The sequence below is a fragment of the Artemia franciscana genome, chromosome 12 (genome assembly GCF_032884065.1).
Source record: "Artemia franciscana chromosome 12, ASM3288406v1, whole genome shotgun sequence".
Lineage (NCBI taxonomy): Eukaryota > Metazoa > Arthropoda > Branchiopoda > Anostraca > Artemiidae > Artemia > Artemia franciscana.
In genome coordinates this window covers 12,304,260-12,328,247 of record NC_088874.1, presented here as the reverse complement: position 1 = coordinate 12,328,247, position 23,988 = coordinate 12,304,260, and the positions used below count along the sequence as shown (strand labels likewise).

The following is a 23,988-nucleotide window of genomic DNA, read 5'->3' as shown; positions in this document are numbered from 1 at the left end:
CCTTTATAGCAAAGGTTTATTGTTGTGTATAATGTAGATATTTTAAAGTAATCAATCATTAAGAAGTCCCTTTTAGTTTTATCAAGTTTTTGAGTAATAAACCTTTTTAATTACCTTAAAATATTTATTCAGGTCCTTTACTATTGGCTGCCCTTTATATTACAATAATGATTGAAATATATTGTGGCAACTAAAAATTTGGATAATCCAACCTATTTTACCATCTTAAGGTTGTTTACAAAGGTGTATGAAATATTTAAGTACTGACTTAGCTACAGAAAACCTCTAGATATAATAAAATGTAAGCAAGATGGCTCTTACTTTGACCATATCTATGGAAGCACTAATGAGAGAGTGGGTTATTTGATGCATTTGTAGGATTGAGTGAGATGAGAAATGAAGTGTAGGCTTGATGAGAGATAGCTGGTGAATGTGATGAGGGATGAATGTTTTGCAAGATTTTAAAATTTTGGACAATGTCTCATGTTGACAGTAGAGTGCAGAAGTAAAATTTGGTAATTTTTTTTCTTTGTTTCTGTTATGTTAGACAATATTGAATATTCTAAAGTGAAGTTTCTTTTTTGTTTGGAATTGTGATGGCCCTAGGGCTTTAGTGCAATACAAATTACTAATGTTTATTCACTTTCTTTAAACAAACACAAGGTCTATGTCTCCTAGCTTTAACAAAGTCAAATGTAATTTTAAGACCAGGGATTTCAAAGTAGGTCAAATGAACTTCTGGTAAAAATGAGCAATTTATGAAACATCTAGATTAAAAAAAGTCTTTTAGACAACAAAGAAGACAATTGAATAAAGAAAAGTACCTTATATCATAATTGTTGTGCACCCTTAAGATAGAAATGAACAAAGCTTCAATTAAGATTCTGTTTTGTTTAAACAGACAGAAGGGACAAACCTCCAAGCTTTGACAAATACAATCTCACTTTGTGGCTCCTATCTTTTCAAAGGGGACTTTCTTTGGATTTTTTCTATCCAACTAAAACTGAAAAGGACAGCATGATATACAAGTGACTTTCCAATTACCCTACATAGCAAGAGAAAATCATTAAGTTAGGCTATGCTTTATCTCAATCCCCCTCCCAATGTGCAGAAATATGGCTCAAATTTCATATTTTCAATGCATTTAACCTCCTGTCACCTGTTTTTCTAGTTATTGTTTGTCACATTTGTTTAATTTATAGCTACATGGGATGAAGTTAGAGAGACAGATTGACAAAACAAATGGAAAATAGGAAATTTCAGCAATACATTTTTATATTGGGAGGATTGAGGGGTAAAGTAGAGCAAAGTTGAATATAAAATGTGTTACCAGCTATTATTCTAAAAATTATGAAGCATGAATTTTTTTATTATTATGTTTCTTTCTCTTCAGGTCCTTCTCTAGGGCTTTACCAAATCAAACATTCTATGCCCAGAAAAATTAGCAACAAGGTATAGTCTATATACAAAGGCTTATGTCATTTAACTATGAATATGGAATTTATATGGCAATCAGGAACTGGATACAGGCGAAAGCAAGTAAAAAAGAAAGAAAAAACTTCCCTAGTTAGCTCAGGAGACTTTTAATAGATTACTCTTCAGATAATTGCCTATGATACATAATTTAAATATTTACCCCTGTACAGTAGGGCATTAAAACAATCTATCACAATGTAAGATACAATATATTTAGATATGATGCTGATTTACAAATTCCAGGATTCTTTGTTGTAGTTTTCATAATTTTGTTGATAAAGTTTTATATATTCATCATATTTTATTTTATGTCATTAACATTAGCCAAACTAAACTTCTCAATAGAACTTGAATGTGGTGGCTATAATGCAGAAGTACTGCAAAAATCTTACAACACATTATGTGTTATGGTAACTGTTCAGTGAGAAAAAAAACTATTTTCCTAGTTTAGCTTAATTTGTTATATTTTTGTGCTGTCCCCCCTCAAAAAATTCTTAAACATTTGCTGGTTTATACTTAACTAGTATTCTACTGAAAACAAAAATTAATATATATTTTGTATTGAAGAAATATAAAGTCCTTTGGATTATTTTTTATTAAGATTAAGCAGTTTGCTACTTTCTTTTGTTAGGCTAAGCCTGTAATAGTGCTTTATTGTGAAGAGCCAAAATTTGTAGGGATTGCAAAGGCTAGCCTGAACAATATGTTATTACAAATTATTAGGTTAAACTTCTGTTTGGTAAAATTCTATTTTAGATAAATTTGTATTATCTTGAAAAAGGTTTAGGTTAGGAAAATGAAACTTTTAGGGATGGGTCTAGAGACTAAACTATATCATGGGAAAGTATTTTGGAGCATCTAACTCTACTCTTTCTCTCTCTTAAAAACGTTTGCCTTAAATTACCTTAAATCACATTGTCTAATGAAATAAGGATTAAATCCCATAGAATTGCTGGTTAGTGATGATGACAGTTGGAAATCTCAATATTTGGTCCACACCCTTAGAAATGCTTGTGTTATATAAGTGAAACCCTTGCAAAATAAATCTTCTACTTAAATGACAAGAAAAAAGCGTTTTTAGTGTCCTAACTTTGCTCAATTTCAATTTATGAAGTTTCCAAGATTTGGAAACTTTCAGGATATACATTTCCCTATATTTAAATATGAAACACTGATATGGCTTAAAATTCTACTCAAATAACAAGAATTGCATTTTCAGAGCTAAAACCAGAGAAACAGAAACTGCTAGCTGAAAATTAAGGTAAGATGTTGTTTTACCAAAATTTTAATAGTTACAGACCAGTCCAGTATGCAAAATTCCAAGATTTAAAAACAGAAGAGGGTAATCACATAAGCTTAGCAATAGCTTCTCAGAGTATGTTTTTAGCTATGGATTAATCACTGAACGTTTCATTCACCTAACATAACCCCAATCAAAGATAGTAAAAAGTAGCTAAACTGGAATTTGACTGGAAATTTAATCTATAGCCTGGTAGGCTAGTAGAATTCCAAATCAAAACAAAAAGAAGTCAAACTAGAATTTTATCCTCTGTTTAGGGTAGCTCAACAAAGCTAAAGTCTTATCATTTAGGACTTTTTAATAGATAATTTTGCTTTTACAGTATGAATACAACATTTTCCAATATATTACCTGAACAATTTAACCCAAGATTCCACTAATTCAGACCCTTCCTTTCTCTCCAAATATACCAGAGAGTATGCTAGATCATTTTTCAATTCTCTCTGACCTCAAACTAATGTGAAATATGTCAAATCCGGAGGAAATTAAGCCAGTGCTAAATCATTTAATTATAATAGAATGACACTCTTAACACTATAAGGATATTTTATGTTTGAAATTTTTTGCCCAAACCGACAAGTAAAAAGTGTTTTCGCGAACCAGTTTTGTTTGAGCTCAACCATATGTAATTTTTTCCGTTTTTGCGTTAAACATACAAGCTGGTTAAACCAAAGCTGTCATTGGTTAAACCAGCTGGTTGACGCGAAAAAAGGCCTTTGGTAATACGAGACCCAGAGATCGAACCATGCTGCAAGAATGCATTGCAGGGCCGACGCAGTAGTCAAGAAGCGTTGTTAATCCGATACAGTACTTGTCCATGGGCTTACACTTTCTAACCCCGAAAAAAAAAGATTATTGAGGACAAGTGACGTCATTTGTCAATGCAATCTGCCTCTCTAAAAGAGGAGCCCCATATTCTTGTGTTTCAAAACTAATTGGAGCAACAATCACCAGCAAACTGGACTATGGTAGCATGTTCTATAGGGAAGCAACTAAGCACAACCTCCAGAAACTTGATTCAGCTTTTAATCAAGTTCTCCGACGAGCTCTAGGCTGCTTAAAAACCACCCCCACCCCAGCCCTCTACTGTGAGCTTGGCGTCACATCACTTCAGAGGAGAAGAAATAATCTTCAAGCCCGTTACTTTCTAAAAAAAATGGGATCAACAAATCATATTGTTTATAAAGAATGCATTGCTACATGGAATCAAGATCTCCAGTTTAGACCAAGGTTTTCCCCTACAGTCTATAAATATTCTTGTCTGATGAGTAATGCTGGCCTTCCAGGCCTAGTTCCAACCCCAAATATAGATGACCTTTCCTCACGCTTCAACGGAATAGGTAATGTAATTAATTTAGCTCTAGATAATAGAATTAATGATTCAGGAACAATAATTTTAAAATTAGAGTGGTATAGGCTGACTCTGCAATGGACTGACTTTACTCACATATATACTGACGGATCTAAGTCGGAAATGGGTGTAGGCTGCGCTTTTGTAGTCCCGTCAACTGGTACTTCTTGCGGATTTAAGCTACCTGACAAGCTTACTGTTTTTTCTGCAGAAATGATTGCTATTTATCAAGCACTTCTTTATATTAAGTCAAACGGTATAGTTGGTAGCTTTTTGATTTGTTCTGATTCTCTATCTGTATTAAATTACTTAGCTATGAAACGAAATGATGCCAAAGAAACTGCTGCACAAATTGAAAAAATAGTTGATGACCTTCTAATACATGGTTATGATCTACAACTTACATGGGTCCCAGCACATGCAGGTATTCCTGGGAACGAGTCAGCTGACAAAATGGCAAAATGGGCTTGCAGAAATGGTGAAATGTTGGATGTAAACTTGTCCCTGAGTGAATATATTCAGGGTTATGAGGCCAAATCCGCAATTGATGAGAAAGCTGATTTCACAAGAAAGTCCACTAATACAATCTTGGATCTATATGATTTTAAGCCTCCTCCATTGGACCTAATTCACAGTGAGAGGAAAATTGCCACAACAATATTTCGAATCAGATCTGGCCATGCTAAAGTGAATTCTGTTCTCTTTAAATGGAATTTGGTTGACTCCCCAAATTGCATTGTATGTAATGTATATGAAGATGTCCGCCATGTTATAATGTCGTGTAAAAAGTATTATATCCAGCGTGAAATATTAAAAAGAAAAGTTCTAAAGCTCTTTGGTGCCTTTACTTTCCGTGCGGTGGTGGGTCATTCATCCGCCCCTCCGTGGGCTCGTAGGGTGTCTGTTTCTGCACTGGGTTGTTTTATTAGAACTTCAAGTTTATTCGATGTGCTTTAACAGTCTTGGGTCATGTTGTATCAAGTCAAATGTTTATTAATGTATTCAATATATTGTATAAGTTTAATGTGTTTCCCACGAAATTTAATGTAAATTGTAATTTACGGCTGTAAATACTATAGAATTAATTAGGGTGGTCTGACGTAGGTGGCTATACTAGTGGAAAAAATGGTTTGCCACCAATAAAGAATCTGCAAATAACGATTCTAAGTGATTCACTAATCTGAAAGTAGTCATCGTTTCTTAAAAATTCTCCATACACATTGTCTGGACAAGATTGATACGTACGTGACGGAGCTGATTCATGCTCCAAAAACGTTGGAATCAACAACACAACAACAACAACATGTTACATATTTTTTTTAATGGATAAACATGTGAAATCTGAAAAGACAAGGAAACTGTTAATACCTAGTGGAAATAATCTTAGCTTTTCAGTGACCTGTAAGTAATCTTATGCATATTCCTTAGGATCTAAAGGGTTTTCGGTGTTCTAGGCCCATCTTGCATAGGCTAAGCTTCATAAGGAGTCAGAAGAAAAGTGTTTTGGTTATTAAAAAGGTTGGTTCTTAGGAAGGCAGCTATCACATTGGTGAGATAGTCAAATATTACTATATCAGACAGGCCTAGTTTCTAAATCATCCTATAATTTTTAGTTGAAAAATTTAGAATGATTAGGCCAACACCTATAGCCTTTTATATAGTCTATATGTTGAGATTGCTATTTAAACTTGATTTTTAAGGTAAAATAGGGGTAAAATTTTACTTTAGCTACTTTTGGCTATCTTTGAAATAGGTTAGGCTAGGAAAATGAAACTGTCAGGGATGTGTCTACAGGCTAAAGTATGTCCCAGGAAGGTATTTTGAAGTACCTACTTCTACTTCTTTTCCCTCTAGAGGATCCTGATTTTTTTGGGTGCCTTATTTTTTGGTTATCAGTTTCTTTTCCTCTGGCCTTAGTTGTGAAAAAACAATTCCTGTTGATTGAGCAGAACTTTAAGCCATAACACTGGTTTTTTCTAGTTTTAGAAATAATATTTTATGCCACATCATTATAGGTTAAATATATGGCTTATATTATTTATTCTCCATGATTTTTTGTTTATTTGATTTCATTGATGTCAGTTGCTTTCTGTTAAAAATAAATTTATTTTTTTTACATCAAGCTTCTTCTTTTGTGAAAAACTGTTTTTCTCTTTGCATGTTGTATGAAATGTAAAGGAATACCTGGCCTGTCACTTCATAGATTCAACTAAAAGTCTTTGAGGTGTCTCATATCAAAATACATCTGACACATTTTAATGTTTTTTGTTTATTTTTTTAGATGACATAGGACACCATTAAAGTTTTGCATTTGCTTTGCTAAAAATTGTCTTAAAAAGCGCCAAGTTTAGAGATTTATTTTAATATTCTTCTTGCTGGTCAGTATAATTGTTTTTAAAATACCTTCTGTTTAAAGCATTTTAGAGAGATTCTGAGCCAAGCATGGGTATATTGTTGTCACTAATGATTTTTCTCCAATGGGCTGGTGGAAAACAAATAGAACATATAATTTCTCTTTTTTTATTATTTCAAGACTAGAATATCACAAAACTAAGCATTCATATTGCTGATTATATCTTAAGTAAATACAATCCCTGATGGAGTTTTGTTGATACCTGTCTTAAAATTTATTTGTCCAAACAAAATACATATTGTTTGTGGGACAGCTGTGAAAAATGGGAGCAATTATGACTTGAGTTTTTTCAATATTTTCTTTTTCCAAATAATTTTTGTTCTCTGGTGACATTTGTGTTCCTTCCTAAGTGGCTGGCACTGGCATTTGCAGTTTGTTTGGTTTGGGACAAAGGTCAGTGATATGACTGTAAGTTCAGCCAGAATTGGCCCAAACTTAACAGGTTACCTAGAGAAATGGGTCAGTAAGCAGGAAGGGAATGCAAAAGCATAGGATGACTGGCCCCTAGCTTCCTATTGTACTTCCTGGCTAAAGGACCACCTGGTCCTTTACTGGGCTTCTGACTTAGCCATAGAAGCTTTCTCTTAAACCAATTAAATATAAGTACAAAGGAAGAAATGCCAGTAAGTTGGTCCTTCCTTTTCAATGAATTGTTGATGTACAGACAAGAGTGTAGGTCATAAGAGGTGGCTGGTGAATGTTTTGCAAGGTTTAAAATTTTAGGGCAATTACTCAGGTTGGCAACTGAGCACAAAAGTAAAATTTTGTGAATGGTTTTTCTTTGTGAATGTTATATTTATACAATGTCAAGCATTTTAAAGTTAATCTTCATTGTTTTGTTTTAATTGCCATGGCCCTAGGACTGTAGTGTATTAAAACCTACTTATGTCCATCCATTTTCTTTTAAACAGAGAGGGGTTTTATGTTTCCTAGCCTCAATAGATTTATATGCAATTTTGAGACCAGGGTTGCGAAGTAGATCAAGACTTGTAAATGGAACTGTGGTAAGAAATGTATATCAATTTAAAGATTAAAAAATCATGTAGAAAACAAACAAGACAAATAAATAAAAGTATCCCTTTACAACCATTTAATGAAGTATAACAAATGTAGATCATCCCTAAGGTTGAAATGAACAAAGCTTCAATTATGAATCTGTTTTCTTCAAACAGACTGAAGGGGCAAACCTCCAAGCTATGACAAATTCAATCTCACTTTTGGTCTCTTTCCTTTTCAATGGGAACTTTCTTTGGATTTTTTTTTTTTTTAACCAAGTAAAAATAGCAGGGACAGGATCAGGTGTAAGTGACCTCCCACTTAGCCTACATTCCCAGGGGAAAATCATGCAGCTATACTAATAATTGGTAAATTTTTTGTTGTTCATGTTTTTGATTTACAAATAAAGTGAACGTACCCCTTGATACCTTTTTTATGTTCTTTACAAACATAATCACCAAGAAAAGATCTAGATTGCTGCAAAGCATGTGATATTGGGCTAAAGGATGATAGTTGTGCCCTTTCATGCGATATGTGTGATGCATGGTTGTGCATTGAAATGAGCAAGTCAGAGTATGATTTGTTTAACAATATGACACGTCGTCTTGGGTCACTCTGGCATTGTCCTATTTTCAAGCAAAAGGGCTCTGGAACTCAAGGAATAACACCCAGTGAGATCAAAGACATAATAAAGAGTGAAATTAGGTGTTCATTTTCAACAATTGAAACTAAGCTTCAAGATAAATTTGAAAAACTACTGAAACCAATGAGTGATCAATTAACACAGATAGAAACAGAGGTATCTGCCAAATGCTCTTTTGAGGATGTAAAGAAGCATGCCACTACATCACTCAAAGTTGAATTTGATAACCTTAGTGAAAAATTGAAAAATGAAATAAAAAGCAAAGAAACAGCCAATGATATTGTAGAAGATTTAGTCATGAAGCAAAAAAATTTAGTTGTATTTGGACTTCAAGAGGATCCAAACTGTAGTCAAACATTTTGTGGTAACAAACTGTAGTAAGGAGCAATCCGGCTCAATAGTAACCAAAACTCTAAAAAATTGAATTTTGATATCAATAGCTACATCAAAAGAATCGCATTTTAATGCTGATTTTAAATATATAAGTTTCATCAAGTGTAGTCTTAGCCATCAAAAGTTACGAGCCTGAGAAAATTTGCCTTATTTAGGATAATAGGGGGAAACACCCCCTAAAATCGTAGGATCTTAACGAAAGTGACACCATCAGATTCAGCGTATCAGAGAACCCTACTGTAGAAGTTTCAAGCTCCTATCTACAAAAATGTGGAATTTTGCATTTTTGCCAGAAGACAAATCACGGGTGCGTGTTTATTTGTTTGTTTGTTTTTTTTTCCCAGGGGTCATCGTATCGACCAAGTGGTCCTAGAATTTCGCAAGAGGGCTCATTCTAACGGAAATGAAAAGTTCTAGTGCCCTTTTTAAGTGACCAAAAAAATTGGAGGGCATCTAGGCCCCCTCCCACGCTCATTTTTTCCCAAAGTCAACGGATCAAAATTTTGAGATAGCCATTTTGTTTAGCATAGTCGAAAATCATTATAACTATGTTTTTAGGGATGACTTACTCCCCCACAGTCCCTGGGGGAGGGGTTGCAAGTTACAAACTTCAACCAGTGTTTACATATAATAATGGTTATTGGGAAGTGTACAGACGTTTTCAGGGGGATTTTTTTGGTTTTGGGGGTAGGGTTGAGGGAGGGGGCTATGTGGGAGGATCTTTCCTTGGAGAAATATGCCATGGGGGAAAAAAGTTCAATGAAAAGGGCGCAGGACGAATCTGGTCACGTTAGAAAAAAACGTCAAATTAAGAGCTTAATATACAATGCTGGGTGTTTGGAGCCTCTCTATTATGGAGTATAATTTGAAAATAACACAACTATATGAGCGATAGAACATATATACCGCAACCATAACTCAACTAACGAAAGAACTGCTAAGAGATAACACAACTATAAAGCGAAAACAGGTAAAAACTAACGGGAAAATAAACGAACTAAGAGGTGGAAGGGGCCCAGAGAAAAAAAATATAATCCTTTTTCAATTTTGAGCCTAACTTCCGCAAAGGAGTAATAATGTCAGAAGCCCCGAAATACCAAATTATTTTCTTTTCAAACAGTTCGAGGTAAGGAACTGTAGTAAGGGGCGACCCGGCTCAATAGTAAACGAAACTCTAAAAAACGGAATTTTGATGCTAAAAGATACATCAAAAGAATCGAATTTTACGCTGATTCTAAATATATAAGTTTCAATTAATTTAGTCTTTGTCATCAAAAGTTACGAGCCTGAGAAAATTTGCCCTATTTTGGAAAAAAGGGGGAAACATCCCCTAAAAGTCATAGAATCTTAACGAAAATCACACTATCGCATTCAGTATATCAGAGAACTCTATAGCAAAAATTTCAAGCTATCTAAAAAATGTGGAATTTTGTATTTTTTGCCAGAAGACAAATCACGGGTGCGTGTTTATTTGTTTGTTTGTTTTTGTTTTTTTTCCCAGGGGTCATCTTATCGACCAAGTGGTCCTAGAATGTCGCGAGAGGGCTCATTCTAACGGAAATGACAAGTTCTAGTGCCCTTTTTAAGTGACCAAAAAAATTGGAGGGCAAATAGGCCCCCTCCCATGCTAATTTTTTTCCAAAAGTCAACAGATTAGAATTTTAAGATAGCCATTTTGTTCAGCATAGTCGAAAACCATAATAACTATGTCTTTGGGAATGACTTACTCCTCCACAATCCCTGAGGGAGGGGCTGCAAGTTACAAACTTTGACCAGTGTTTACATATAGTAATGGTTATTGGGAAGTGTTTCATGGGGATTTTTTGGTTTGGGGGTGGGGTTGATGGGAAAGGGCTTTGTGAGAGGATATTTCCTTTGAGGAATATGTCATGGGGGAAGAAAAATTCAATGAAAAGGGCGCAGGATTTTCTCGCATTACTATAAAAAAAAACAATGAAAAAATAAACATGAAAACGTTTTTTCAAATGAAAGTAAGGAATAGCATTGAAATTTAAAACAAACAGAGATTATTACGCATATGAGGGGTTCTAAAAATACTTTAGCATAAAGAGCGAGGTATTTAGGAGGAGGTAAATATCTCGCTCTTTATGCTAAAATATTTTTAGTGATTTCAACTATTTATTCTACGGCCTTTTTGATTCAGGGGTCATTCTTAAAGAATTAGGACAAAACCTACGATTTAGTGTAAAGAGCGAGGTATTAACGAGGGTACAAACCCCCTCGTACACATAATAAAAATATAAGAATATAAAAGTTTGTTACGTAAGTTAATTCTTAAGTTACGAATATTTTTTACTAATAAAAACGTTCGTTGAATATTAAAAGTTCTAGTAGCCTTTTTAAGTAACCGAAAAATTGGAGGGCAGCTAGGCCTCCTTCCCCACCCCTTATTTCTCAAAATCGTCTGATCAAAACTAAGAGAAAGCCACTTAGCCAAAAAAAAAATTAATATACTAATTTCATTTCAATAATTTATGTGCGGAGAGCCAAAATCAAACATGCATTAATTCAAAAACGTTCAGAAATTAAATAAAAAAAACTAGTTTTTTTAACTGAAAGTAAGGAGCGACATTAAAACTTAAAACGAACAGAAATTACTCCGTATATGAAATGGGTTGTCCCCTCCACAGTCCCACGCTCTTTACGCTAAAGTTTTTAATTGTTTTAAAAAGTAGAATTGTGGCAAAGAGTCAAAATTTAGCATAAAGAGCGAGGGACTGCGGAGGGGACAACCCATTTCATATACGGAGTAATTTCTGTTCGTTTTAAGTTTTAATGTTATAAGTTTTAAGTTTTAAAATACTAACTATAAACGTGGAATTTTTGTTTATGTTTATTCGTTGCTCAAGTACACAGAAGTAAATGATCCTTTAGTACTGAGTATTAGTGAATGTTTGGTGGTGGATGTAAAATTTCCTAGGTCTACAAATTGTATTAGAATTGTTGCAGTGTATAAAAGTCCTAGTGTTAATGAGCTATCTCCAAATAATAATGCAAACTTATTACAGTATCTTCACAATGTTTCAACAGTTAGTTCAAGGGTATTAGTGGTGGGTGATTTTAACCTACCTTCCATTGATTGGAAAAATCAAATAACCTCGCTTTCTAATCAATCATTTGAGCATCATTTCCTTCAAAAATTGCAGGACACGTACCTATGCCAACACGTTCAGGAGCCTACACGATTTCGTGATGATTCGAATCCTTCTGTCCTTGACTTGGTAATAACAAAATCTCCTGACAATATTAGAAATATTGAAATTCTACCTCCATTAGAAAAAGTGATCACACCATTCTTAAACTGTCATTAAAATCTTCAGGTGATGATTCTACTCCTCAAAAACAGACTCTTAAATATAATTACACTAATTGCGATTATGAGTCTTTCCGAAATTTCATTTTATCACTATGTATCACGGAACAGTTGAGGGAAAATAAATACAATGTTAATGAGGTATTTGAGCTGATTCATGAGGCTTTGGTAGTGGGTCAAAACAAATTTATTCCGACTATAGTTTATAGTCAGCTCTATAAAAGTAGGCAAACTCTTCCTCGAGAAATTCTACAAGCTATTAGCGAAAAAAATTATCCATGGCGTGAGTATATTAAAATAAGAAGCACTGAAACATGGATAAGATATAAAAGAGCAAGAAATAGAGCAACTAGGCTTCTTCAGTCAAATCGTGAGGCACTTGAATCGTCTATCATTGGATCAGCTCAAAGTTGCCCAAAAAGGCTTTGGAAATATCTAAGAAAAAACCAAATTTCACAGTCCCTATCCTCAACTTCATTTACTGACCCTGAAACACAGACAAATATAGATGATAATAATGAAAAAGCTGAACATTTTAATAAACTTTTCTCATCTGTTTTTACATGACCTCAGAGTGAAACTCCTATTGATCCTAATTTTTCTACCAATTTCACAATAGATTTTGATGATTCTGACTTTGATGATCAACAAGTTTTTGAGGTCTTGAAGCATCTTGACACAAATAAATCACCAGACATTCATGAATTTTCAAACCATATGATCCAAGAGCTTGCAACAGTACTCACTGAACCACTGACACATTTGTATAATCTGTGTCTGGTACTTGCCCTTTGGCATGGAAAAAAGCAATAATTAAACCCCTGTATAAAAGTGGCACAAAAACGCAATTTAAAAACTATAGACCAATATCAAACACTTCAATTTTTTCCAGAGTTATGGAAAAACTAATTGTCAAGAGAATACAAAATTATTTCGAATCAAATCTTCTTTGGTATCCATCTCAACATGGATTCCGTAAAAAACGTTCATGTAATACACAGCTTTTGGAAGTAATTACTGACTTCCATAGGATGGCAGATGAAGGTCTCAGGTTTGATTGCATCTATGTAGATGGATTGGTGATTATCTAACAGGCAGGATGCAGAAAGTGATTGTAGGTGATGCTTTGTCCTCTGCTGAGATAGTTTTAAGTGGTGTTCCACAAGGTAGTTGCCATGGTCCAGTACATTTCTGCCTTTTCATCAATGACTTGCCTCTTATTGTCCACCATTCCGCAATTAAAATGTTCGCAGATGATGTAAAGCTCTACCGCCCCTTGACAAATTCAGATGAAGCTTCGTTCCTTCAAAAAGACTTGGATGCAGTGCACAATTGGTGTAATGCTAACTCCATGTTTGTCAATGAAAATAAATGTAGGGTCATCCATTACTTTGGCAAAGTAGAACAAAGTTACCAATACCATCTTGCTGGACATTCAATCTTACCTGTTGAAAATGTCTGTGACCTTGGTGTTCATTTTGATTCTAGTCTTAGGTTTGACAAGCATGTCTCTGAAGTAACTCGTAAGGCAAACTATCAGCTATTATGTCTTAGATGGAATTTCCGTAAGTTTAATCTCCGTTCATGCATTGCCATTTATAAATCAACAGTTCGATCAATACTTGAATACAATTCGTCAGTATGGTATCCATTGAATAAAAATGACAGAGCAAGGGTTGAAAAAATTCAGCAAAGAGCAACTAAGCTTGTACCTGATTTGAAACATTTGCCATATGAAAATAGACTGCACAGGCTAGGATTGTCAAGTCTTCAATTCTGAAGGGATAGGGCAGACATTATTAACACATTCCATATAATCAAAGGCATTGATAATATAAGTCCATCACAGTTCTTCATATTTAATGACACTAACAGGACCCATTATCACCCACATAAATTGTACCCCTCACTCTCAAAAAGGAAAATAGGACAACATTCATTTTACAGCAGGGTGTGGAAGCCATGGAATGACCTTCCACCTAAAACATTTCTAACAGATGACATAAACAAATTCAAAATAAGACTAGCAGAAACAAATTTTCAAAGTAAATCATTTTAAAATAATTTATAGTATTATTTGTCAGTGTTTGTTGTAGTCATTATTTTTATTGATTTGTATGTGTGTATTATGTTGTCAGTATTGTCATAACTTCTATTTATTATGTTTATTGCGACAAGCTTGAAAGCTTACCGTATTTGGTATTAATAAATAAGTAAATAATAAGTGCTTCAATTGCAAGTTTTGAGCTCTTGAAAATGACCAAAATATACCCAAATAGTTTTTGGGTATAAAAAAGCTTAAAACATTGGTCTCAAACTTACTGTTTTGTTATTAATCTATTTTTTAAATGTATAATCTATGAGCACTGATTTTCTACAATTAAGTTGGATTAATAAATTTACAATATTATGCTGTTTTTCTTCTTCTTTGATGACAAATTTTCAATTAAAGTATGTGTTTTTGGTCATTTTTGACCAAATAATGTGTGTTTTTCACTGCCAAAATTTGTTAGGTTAAGTAAGGTCAAAAAGTGCTTAAACTTGAACTAGCAATATAAGCAATTATTATATTTGTAAAGAACATACAAAAAGGCATCAAGTGGTATATTCACTTTATTTGTGAGTCAAAATATGAACAACAAAAAATTTACCCCTAACATGCCTAATTTGCAAATATATAGCCCAAATTATATGTTTCCAATGTTTTCTACCACCTCTTACTTGTTTTTCCAGTTCTTGTTTTGCCACAGTTGCTTTAATTAACAGGTACTAGGGTTGAGGGATAGATTGGCAGAATCACTAGAAAATATGTAATTTCAGCTATAGATTTCCATATTAGGAGGGTTGGGGCTAAAGTAGAGCAGGGCTGTATGTAGAATGTGTTAGCTATAATTATTATATAAATTACAATGAATCATCTTTTTTAAACAGGTTTTCTTCTATAGGTCTACAGGTCCTTCTCTTGGCTTATACCACATCAAGCATTATATAACCAGAGAAGAATAAATAGCAAAAAGCTATATATACATAAGCACATGTTATCTAACAATGACTTCTCTAGTGCTTAACTATGACCACTTAGTAATATTGACAAGAAATGAGTAACAGAAAAAGTGAAATTTAGTGTAGGCCTAAATGACAATCAAGAACTGGATACTGCCTCAAGTGGGCCAAAAACGGGGCTATATAATTGGAGTCCAAAGAAGATTGTGATTTTTTAGTGAAAAAAAACACTTCCCTGGCTAATTTAGGACTTTAAGTGATTAGCCTAGGCCTACTGAAATTTTCCTATAGCCTACTATGCAATTGAAATATTTTTCCCTTTTCAGAGCATTAAGAAAATTTATCACAATAAAAAATATCCAAAGCACCTTGAATGGAATGACTAAAAAAGGCAAATGACAACCACAATTTGCAATCTTACAATTAAACTTCTGGCCATACAAATTGTATTAGGCTACCCAGCTCTGAAATAATTGCTGAAGGTGTATTTGCTTGTAAAATTAGAAACAGGCCCGAAGCCCAAGTCTCTTCCTTGTCAGAACTTCACATAGCATTAAAGCAATAATATAGGCTATTTTACATGTGAAAAATGTTGTTATTCTCGTAGTTATTCATGTCGTTTCAAGTGACACGTGGCCAGATAAGTATTTGTTGTTATCTTTTAGGGGTTAAACCCCGATAAGTGGAAATCCCATTGGACAAGTTAAGAGCGTGTCCGAAAGCTGATTTTATTCCAGATCTAGAACAAAGTATTTTTGCTATATCATTCAAGTAGCCTACCTAGAAAATTAATGTAGCCTATTTAATTTGTCAAAATGTTAGGAAATAAGCTTTCACCTTAATCAGGATTCTAATATATTTAATTTGAAAATTTCACTTGAAATAATATTCTTCACCAAAACTCTTTGACTCTTTTTTAGAAAAATAAACTAGTCAAAGCACTTGTGCCATTACCCCACTGTTGAGTCTCCTGATCTTTTAGCCCAATCCTTAAATTTTCAATAAAAAACTGCTGACTTTCAGCATGGCTTCTGACTTTCAATGTTGACAAATGCCATGTAATCCATCTTGGCAAAAATAACAAGCATCATAAGTATTTCCTTCAAGACAACTTCCTTTCTGCTGTTTCCGATGAAAGAAATCTTGGGGTTATTGTAGATCACCAATTAAAGTTTTAGCATCCATGCTAAGTCTGTTTCATCCTCTGCAAATAAAACCCTCGGTATCATAAAAAGAACCATCTCCAGCCGACACCCTAGAGTTCTTATGAAGTTATATAAGGTGCTTGTACATCCATGCCTGGAGGTTGGAATGTCATTGGCAGCCTCTTTCTTCAAAAAAGATAGGAAGTTACTTGAGGATGTCCAGTGTGGTGCCACCAAGATGGTTACCAACATGAATAAATTTCCATACAAAGAAAGACTATGTCATTTGAAGCTGCCAACACTGACATACTCACAGAAAAGGGGTGGCATTATTTTAACCAAAAAATCCTCTCTAAAAATACCCTTCCCAGTCTCTTTGCACAGCCCTTGCATTCTGGTACTAGAGGACATTCTTTGAAGCTCTCCATGCAGTGTTCCACAAGTAGACATAGAAGCCACTTCTTCAGCCAAAGAATCATCAATATTTGGAACCAGTTCTCTGAAGAAACAGTTTCTGCTACTTCAACTGACATGTTCAAGTCCCACCTTCATAGGGAATGGCTCTGCCAGGAGTTCCTTTACAATTGAGAAGCTGCAGAGTCCTCCACAAGAGTCTAATCTAACAGCCACAATCTACACCAAACAAATTCTTTTTTCTCATGGAGCATCACAAGGATGGATAATCCTTATATCACTCCAAGCTGCAATTTAAGGTAAAAAACATCCTCAACTTCTCTGGGGCCTTGGCCATTATTCCACATATAGGTGAAACCACTTTCATCTAGCAGTTTTTTGATCTGGAATGGCTACAAAAGTTTTATATTCAGCTTTACCAATCCATTATATGCAGCACTAACTGGCCTGTGTTCAGGATAAGACAATAAACTGAGAAAGAATTTTACCTTCTGCAATCTTTACTCAATGGAAGTCATCCAAGGTCTCCATTTATGAGAAGATTAGGTATTGTTTTCTACAGTCCATAAATCTGTTTAAAATGCTAGAACTGAAATCTCCATTGGTTTAGCTCAGTCTTTCCTCCAGATCTCAGCACCATAATGAATGATTGGCATCAGTTTGGATTTGAACACCTGTTTTAGTGTCTTTTGGCTATGAGCTTCCTTTAAATCATTATTTTCATATGCAGTAGTGTTTACATGGCTATTCTGCCTTTTGCAAATTTATGTAGTATATTTTTCCAGGGGCCATTAGTGGGAAAATGAAAATCCAAATAACTTGCTTCTTGTACTCTTCAGATCTCTTTCTCTTTAAAATAAAAATTATGAACCTCTTCATTCATACTTTCTTGTTTACTAAAAACCACAATTTCCATTAATAGTGCCAATCCTTCATTGCAGTGCTGAGATCTGGAGGACAGACCTGGCTAAAAAAGTGTTAGGGAAGAGGCCAGTTCCCTAATGTATCCTTTCAAGACAAAAATAAATCCTAGAAGGATTTAAAATGAAAACCAAGGCTCTTGTTTTCAGAAAAGACATACTTTTTATATCTTAGTCCCTTGGATTTTTAAGTCCCATGTCTGACACTCTGGTAGAATTTCTTTAAGAATAAGCCACATAAGTTTTGTTGATAAGAGAAACAGAAATATCACAAAAAAAAGTTTACTCTTAAAAAATATTAAAGGGTTTATTGGAAGTTGCAGAGTGCTTTTATTTATGTAATAACCCAACAAATTGAATTTATAAGGAATAATTAAGTATCGAATCTTTCTCTAGGTGTATCCTATGTTTGAACTGACATGAATGAAAACTTTTTGTAGAGGTGCAGAACTTCCTTTCTTGAGGTTTTTTTTGGAACACTCTCCCTTCTGAACAAGATAAAAAATCTTAAATAAGTGTGTATGTTTGATATCCCAGTCTATCATTCTTATACAACCTTAAAAAAGTTATTCTGGCTATGCCACTCTCAAGACCATCTTTCTGGGTTTTACTCTATTTAACAATGGCTCTAGATTTTCATACACTTCCATCAAGTTGATTTTAATTCAAAAAGGAAGTAAGCACCTGGAGTTGTTTTTTAACATTGGGAGGTGTATTTTACAAAGGGTTGTGAGCTGTGAATGTAGTGGTTAATGATGTTAATAGTTTTCTCATACCCTTATGTTGCTTCTGTTCTGTTTTCTTACCTGGTGGTTCTTCTTCATCATGTGGCATATAAGCTAAAAAAATGCTAAATGTCTATGACCAATTAGGTCTTTCAGAATTATGGCAACTACATCTTTTGAACAGTACTTGGAAAATTTCCAAATATGTACATTTTGGAATAATAAATGCCTGCCTTTGAAGTGGTACTTATCTCATAATGGAGATGCAGTTCTGTTCCTCTGGGATTTCCCTTGACTGTTCTGGTAATTGTATATGGCTTCTATGCCAATCATATATAGGCTATATCTTTGTCTCTGCCAGAACCTGCCCAAGATTATAGGAGGCTGCTTCAAAATGATGCTAATGGAAGCCCCTTTGACAAGGAAGCTTATGCAGGAAGCTCCTTTGACAAGTTAAGAAATGTTTAGAGAAGTGCCACTTTCTCTTTGAAGCTGAACTAGAGGTTCTCCAGTAGTAATGTCCTGTCAGTACTAATTTATGGTTCTAAAAGCTGGGCACTGACAAGGCAGCTAGAGAAAGAGATCCAGAGTTCTGAAAATAATTGTCTTAAACAGATTCTTGGTACCAACTTATTCATTAGAGAGAAGACTAAACAGCCACTCATTATTGATAAACTCATAAGCAGTTGGTGTTGGTATTTGGGAAACAGGGTTAGAGTGAGCAGCAATTGTATGCCTCATGATGTTTGTTGTCCTCCAGGTGTTTAACAGTGGGGGTGACAGAAGGTTACACTTGGACAATGCCTAGAAAAAGATGCAGCACTCAAGAACATCCCTTGATGAGCTTTGGTAAAAGATGCTGGAGATGCATTGTCACCACCATATGTGTGTACTGGTGTAGGAAGTCCTAAGTCTAATCTGCCAATATTCTGGTCCTCTTGGCATATTTGCTGACAATATTATGAAATATTTTTCTTTTTTGAATATCCTACATTGTTCTTCTGGGGGGAGACTCTTCAGCCCCCTTTAAAAGGTTTTAACAGTGTATGTCCCCTCAACCAGGAAACAGTAGTCCCACCCTTCTATTTTCCAAATCAGATCTGCATCAGTTGCCACATGTTTGTGATTTTTCCCTCTTTAATATGAGTCTTTCTTGGGCCAGTTTTTTCCTTGAAAAATGAAATTCATTTCAAGCCACCTGACATAGAATTTGTTTACTCAGGCAGGAAGGATGGGGTACATAGACAGGGAGTAGGGCTCATGATGAATAAGGAAGCTGCTAAGTCTTGTTTAGGCTGGGAAGGTATTAATAATAGAATTCTAATTGCTCATTTTATGACTAAAAAGTTTAGGGTATCAGTTATAGTAGTATATGCCCCCATTGAACCAACTGATGGAGATACTAGTGACTCAGATGAATTTTACTTACAGTTACAGGAGCAAATAGACAGGGTACCAGGTAGAAATATGGTGTTTTTGTTAGGAAATTTTAATGCCCAGGCTGGTAGAAATAGGGATAGATGGTATCCTAGCCTATGTAAATGTGGTGTAGGAAAAGAAAACAGTAATGGCTATAGGCTTTTGCAATTTTGTAGGTATAACAACCTAGTTATAACCAATACAGTGTTTGGTCACAAAATGGCCCATAAGTTGACATGGTATTCATGTGATGGTAAGACAGCAAATGCTTATTAGGCCTGGAGACGCAGTTTTGGACGATGCTAAAAAGTTTATTGACGAGTTTTATGCTTCCATTGAAAAGTGAGTTTCTTTTTCTTTTTCGCAATGTAAATCATGTGTCATCTTTATACATGAAGATGACACACCTTTATAACTGAAAATATGCACAGGCTCAACCTTAGAAGGGACTAGATCCTTGGAAAGGATGAAGTTGAAAGTGAAAGCACTTTCTCCCTATTTTGTAGATATTCTAAGGGGGATCTGCCTTCTTTTTGCAGGTATGGTATATGAAATTCAGTTCCTGCCATAAGCTAGTTCATGGTATTATTATTTTGTATCACTTCAAACTTGATTTCACTGGTGATGGTGAAAAAGATTGTATTTTTGCTAGGTGCATAGCCTGTCCTCGTGAGTTACACTTGATATTTCCGACTTTCGGCCCTTGTTGATGTAACTTTAACTTCATGCATGAATTTTGACACTACTTTATAATATCCTACGTTTGCTTACGTATTCATAGACTAAATGAGCCAATTATATAATAGATTAATCTTTATTTTTGCTAATGCATAAATTACTATTTTATAATTCCATATGCATCGTTTTCTGCACAAGTAAATTTTTAATGTTTTTTGTGTTGGAAGAATCTGTATAATATATATAGTAGGAATAATATTTATACATGGTAAATTTTATTTTTTCATGTTGCCATATACCATTTTTCCATTTATATTCTTAAACCTTGTACATGATTTTGAACTCACGTTATAACGTCGTACATTCACTTAATTACAGACAAAATTAGTCAATTATAAAATAGGATCCTTGTTTTTCTTAATGCTAAAATTAATCTTTTATAATCTAATTTACATCGGCTTCTATATGCGTAAATAATGTTTTCAGTGTACGAAAATCTACTCAGTATAAACATATTAGAACTAGTAGCTGAACCTGGCGAACTTTTTTTTATGTTGTTGTATGTCATTTTATCATGCGTAATCTTAGATATAGTACCGTATGCCTAGCACGAGTTCTTCAGTGAAACTGTTGAGCATTTAAAAGATCATTTTGAGCATTGGGGCTCTGTATGAGGGATTGGCAGTTTTTCTAATACAAGCCACACATCACGAACCATAAAAAACCAATCAGGAACAGAGCAATATCAACCATGAATATGACATTTCTCTGCTATAAAACTTGGAACTATCGGTGGCTTGGAGATTTTGTCTGTGATTTGGTAACTTGATAAACTGTAACTCTGATTTTAACTTCCGAGGTCTATAGTTTCCACAGACTTTGAGTTTGCATGTGAGAGTGTACGTATGTCCACGCTCGCAAAGTTTGAGGTGCAGTTTTCCGCTCAAGTACGAGATAGAAATGCCTAGAGGCTATAGAATGTCTTCATAGTAAACTAACACGATTAGTTAAAAAAATGGCAGCAATAAAGCAGGTAAAGAAACTAAACAAAGTCAGAATTAACACTATTTATTTATTTTTCACTTTCCCAAATTCATAATGTTTTTTTCTTAGTACCCCTCCATTTCAAGTCGCGCACAATTATTCCTCGTCTGAATCAGCCTCGGCCTCGCAGCACTTCCCACAACAAGAGCACAAAATATCGCAAATTCTGTCTGCGCATGGACATTTTTGTCCACAAGATTTACACTTGGAATATGGTGAAGTTTTCTGAATAGTGGATGGCCAAGCCGGAAGGGTTGATTTAATGGGTACTATGCATCTGTTCTTCATCTCCCGTCCGAGGCATAAGGACCTGCAGCATAATGGGCCATTGGTAAATGCACCGTTTCGCATGTAAGGCAAAGAAGCCGTCGGTTTGAGGCAGGTTCTTCAGCGTTTTCCGGCGAAGGGAACAAGTGAAAGGAGGTCATTCAAACCCGAAAATTCCTGTAGGTTTCTGTGTGAAGCTATCAAAATCTCATAATACAGCTTCATAATATCTTCCTCAAGCTCAACTACTCGGTCGATTTCTTCCAAAATCATTTGAGCAAGAGCAGATATTCGAGGTAACCACGGTACGACTGCTCTAAGGATCGTCTTCTTTTCTTTGAAGAAAATGAAGCTCAAAATATCACAACCGGTGAAACAGTGCAAAAACGCAATTGAATTCACTATAGACGGTGGGAGTCTATCTGGAAGTTTAGTGATTGAAATGACTTTGTCCTGCAAACAAACCAACCCATTAGGAGTGGTCTTATAAGACCCCGTCCTGGTACAGAACCCCGTGTGCAAACACATTAGGAGTGCAAAAACACAATTGAATTCACTAGAGACGACGGGAGTCTATTTGCAAGTTTAGTGATTGAAATGACTTTGTCCTGCAAGCAAACCAACACATTAGGAGTGGTCTTATAAGACCCCGTGTGAAGAGTGACACGGATATCTGCTTCTTCATGTATGCTCCTCAGTTCAATGGCAAATCTCTCGCAGTTGACAGTCTGGATACCTGGAAGCAGGTCAACTACTTCAGTTCTATCTGCAAATCCTCCTCTTTGGTACTCTGGAAAACATGCATTCGATAAGATTTACTTTACTTTGATTAATTTGACTTTAATTTCAACTTTAGTTTTATTTTTTTTTCAATTTAAATTTTAATATAGTTTTAACTTTGTTTACTTGAATTTTTACTTTCTTAACTCACTTTAATTGCTTTACTTTAAAGCTTTGCTTTAATTACCCACAATTGTATTTGTCAATAATATGTCTGCTCACAATTGGGTTAATTTGGAATTTAGGACCTTCATGAGATAGCTAAGAAATAAAAATACCATTCAATTCAGAGTTCAATACTATATCTAAATATTAACGATCATTTCCTCTTGAAATTCCTTGAAGAAATTTAGTATAAAGTTGGAGATTGTTAGTTGACCCTGTAGTGAAGGATACAGAGGCCCTGCTAATAGAACCCGAATATACAGTAAAAAGTTATCTGTTTGTATCCTATTTCTACTAGACAGTATCTGATTATTGACTGAATGATCATTGCCCAATTAAGTGAATAATATTCAATAAAAAAACAAGTTGTTTTTATCAGGGGAACCTAAACTGTACCTATACCAAATTTAGAAGATATATCTCTGATGGGACTCCGTACATCCTCTAGATTCTATTAATCAGTCTTTCGGGGGAGACGAAGGGATTTGGGGCCAGGCTATAGGGTTGTGGGTGGGGTGGCCTAGACCCCAAATTCCCAGAAAGCTGAAGATTAAAACGAAATCAGGCTTTCCAAATTCTGGTAACTGAAAATTTCAGAATTTTCTAAATTATGTGAAATGATTATTGTATTCAGATAAAGGATTAAATTATGAATCACATGGTCTGTTTATTTCATATCTATCTCATTTAGGCCTGACTGGATGTAATCCATTTAGTGGATAGGAAAATCCTTTCCACTGAGTTTCATGACCAACTTTGTGTCAGTTCTGATTCCTGGTGAGCAAGTGCCAAAAATACAGCTATTGGTTTGCCAGTCAAAATGGTTTGGACATGGATCAAGAGAGCAAAAGAAAACTGACATTATATGGGCCTTAAGCATAGAGAATTCTAATTTCAGCTTCAGAGGAATGCCCTTTCACTCAAGACTTTTTGAATAATAGAAAAATTACTCAATGAGACCAAGTGATGACATGCAAAAAAGGCCTTACTCACAAGTAACATCATATGCTATGCAACCTCCACTTAATTAACCAAAAACTATCGCCAGGAACTTCTTTCTCCACTTCTGTTGTCTTGATTCGGTCTTGATACTAAAGCAACAGCAGTCAAAACAAAACCAATCTTGCTTTTTTCTTCTAAAGAACACCGGAAAATGACGTGTGAAACCGGCGTTTGCGGCTTTTGCTCGCTAGATAACGATTTTTGGGAAATCTGAAGTTCAGATCCAAATTTAAAAGACTTCCCCCCTTGTTTTAAAGGGCAGTTTTTGTTTTCGGTATCAGCATTTTTTTAGGTTATGTTTTGGTACGTGTTTCATAATAACCCCATTCCGTCGTGCACCCTTCTTGAAATAAGCGTGATAGCCAAGCGTGGCGTCCTGACTATATCTTCATTTTTGGAATAATAAATGCATGCTCTTGGAGTGGTAATTAGCCCATAATGGAGATGGAGTTCTGCCTCTCTGATATTCTGTATAATTTTTCTGGTGATGGTACATGGCTCCAATACCGTTGCTATACAT

General features: G+C 34.8%; 1 protein-coding gene across 1 annotated transcript in view; it reads left to right on the top strand.

Annotated features, from left to right (window-relative positions):
- Positions 1–19,746: 19,746 nt before the first annotated feature.
- The window catches only part of LOC136033696 (nitric oxide synthase-like protein), a gene marked incomplete at its 3' end in the record, with an annotated part of 49,438 nt that continues 45,196 nt past the window's right edge, over positions 19,747–23,988 (top strand). Inside the window, 1 exon segment of the mRNA XM_065714546.1 lies at positions 19,747–19,874. Within this exon segment, the coding sequence (XP_065570618.1) occupies positions 19,783–19,874 (92 nt within the window).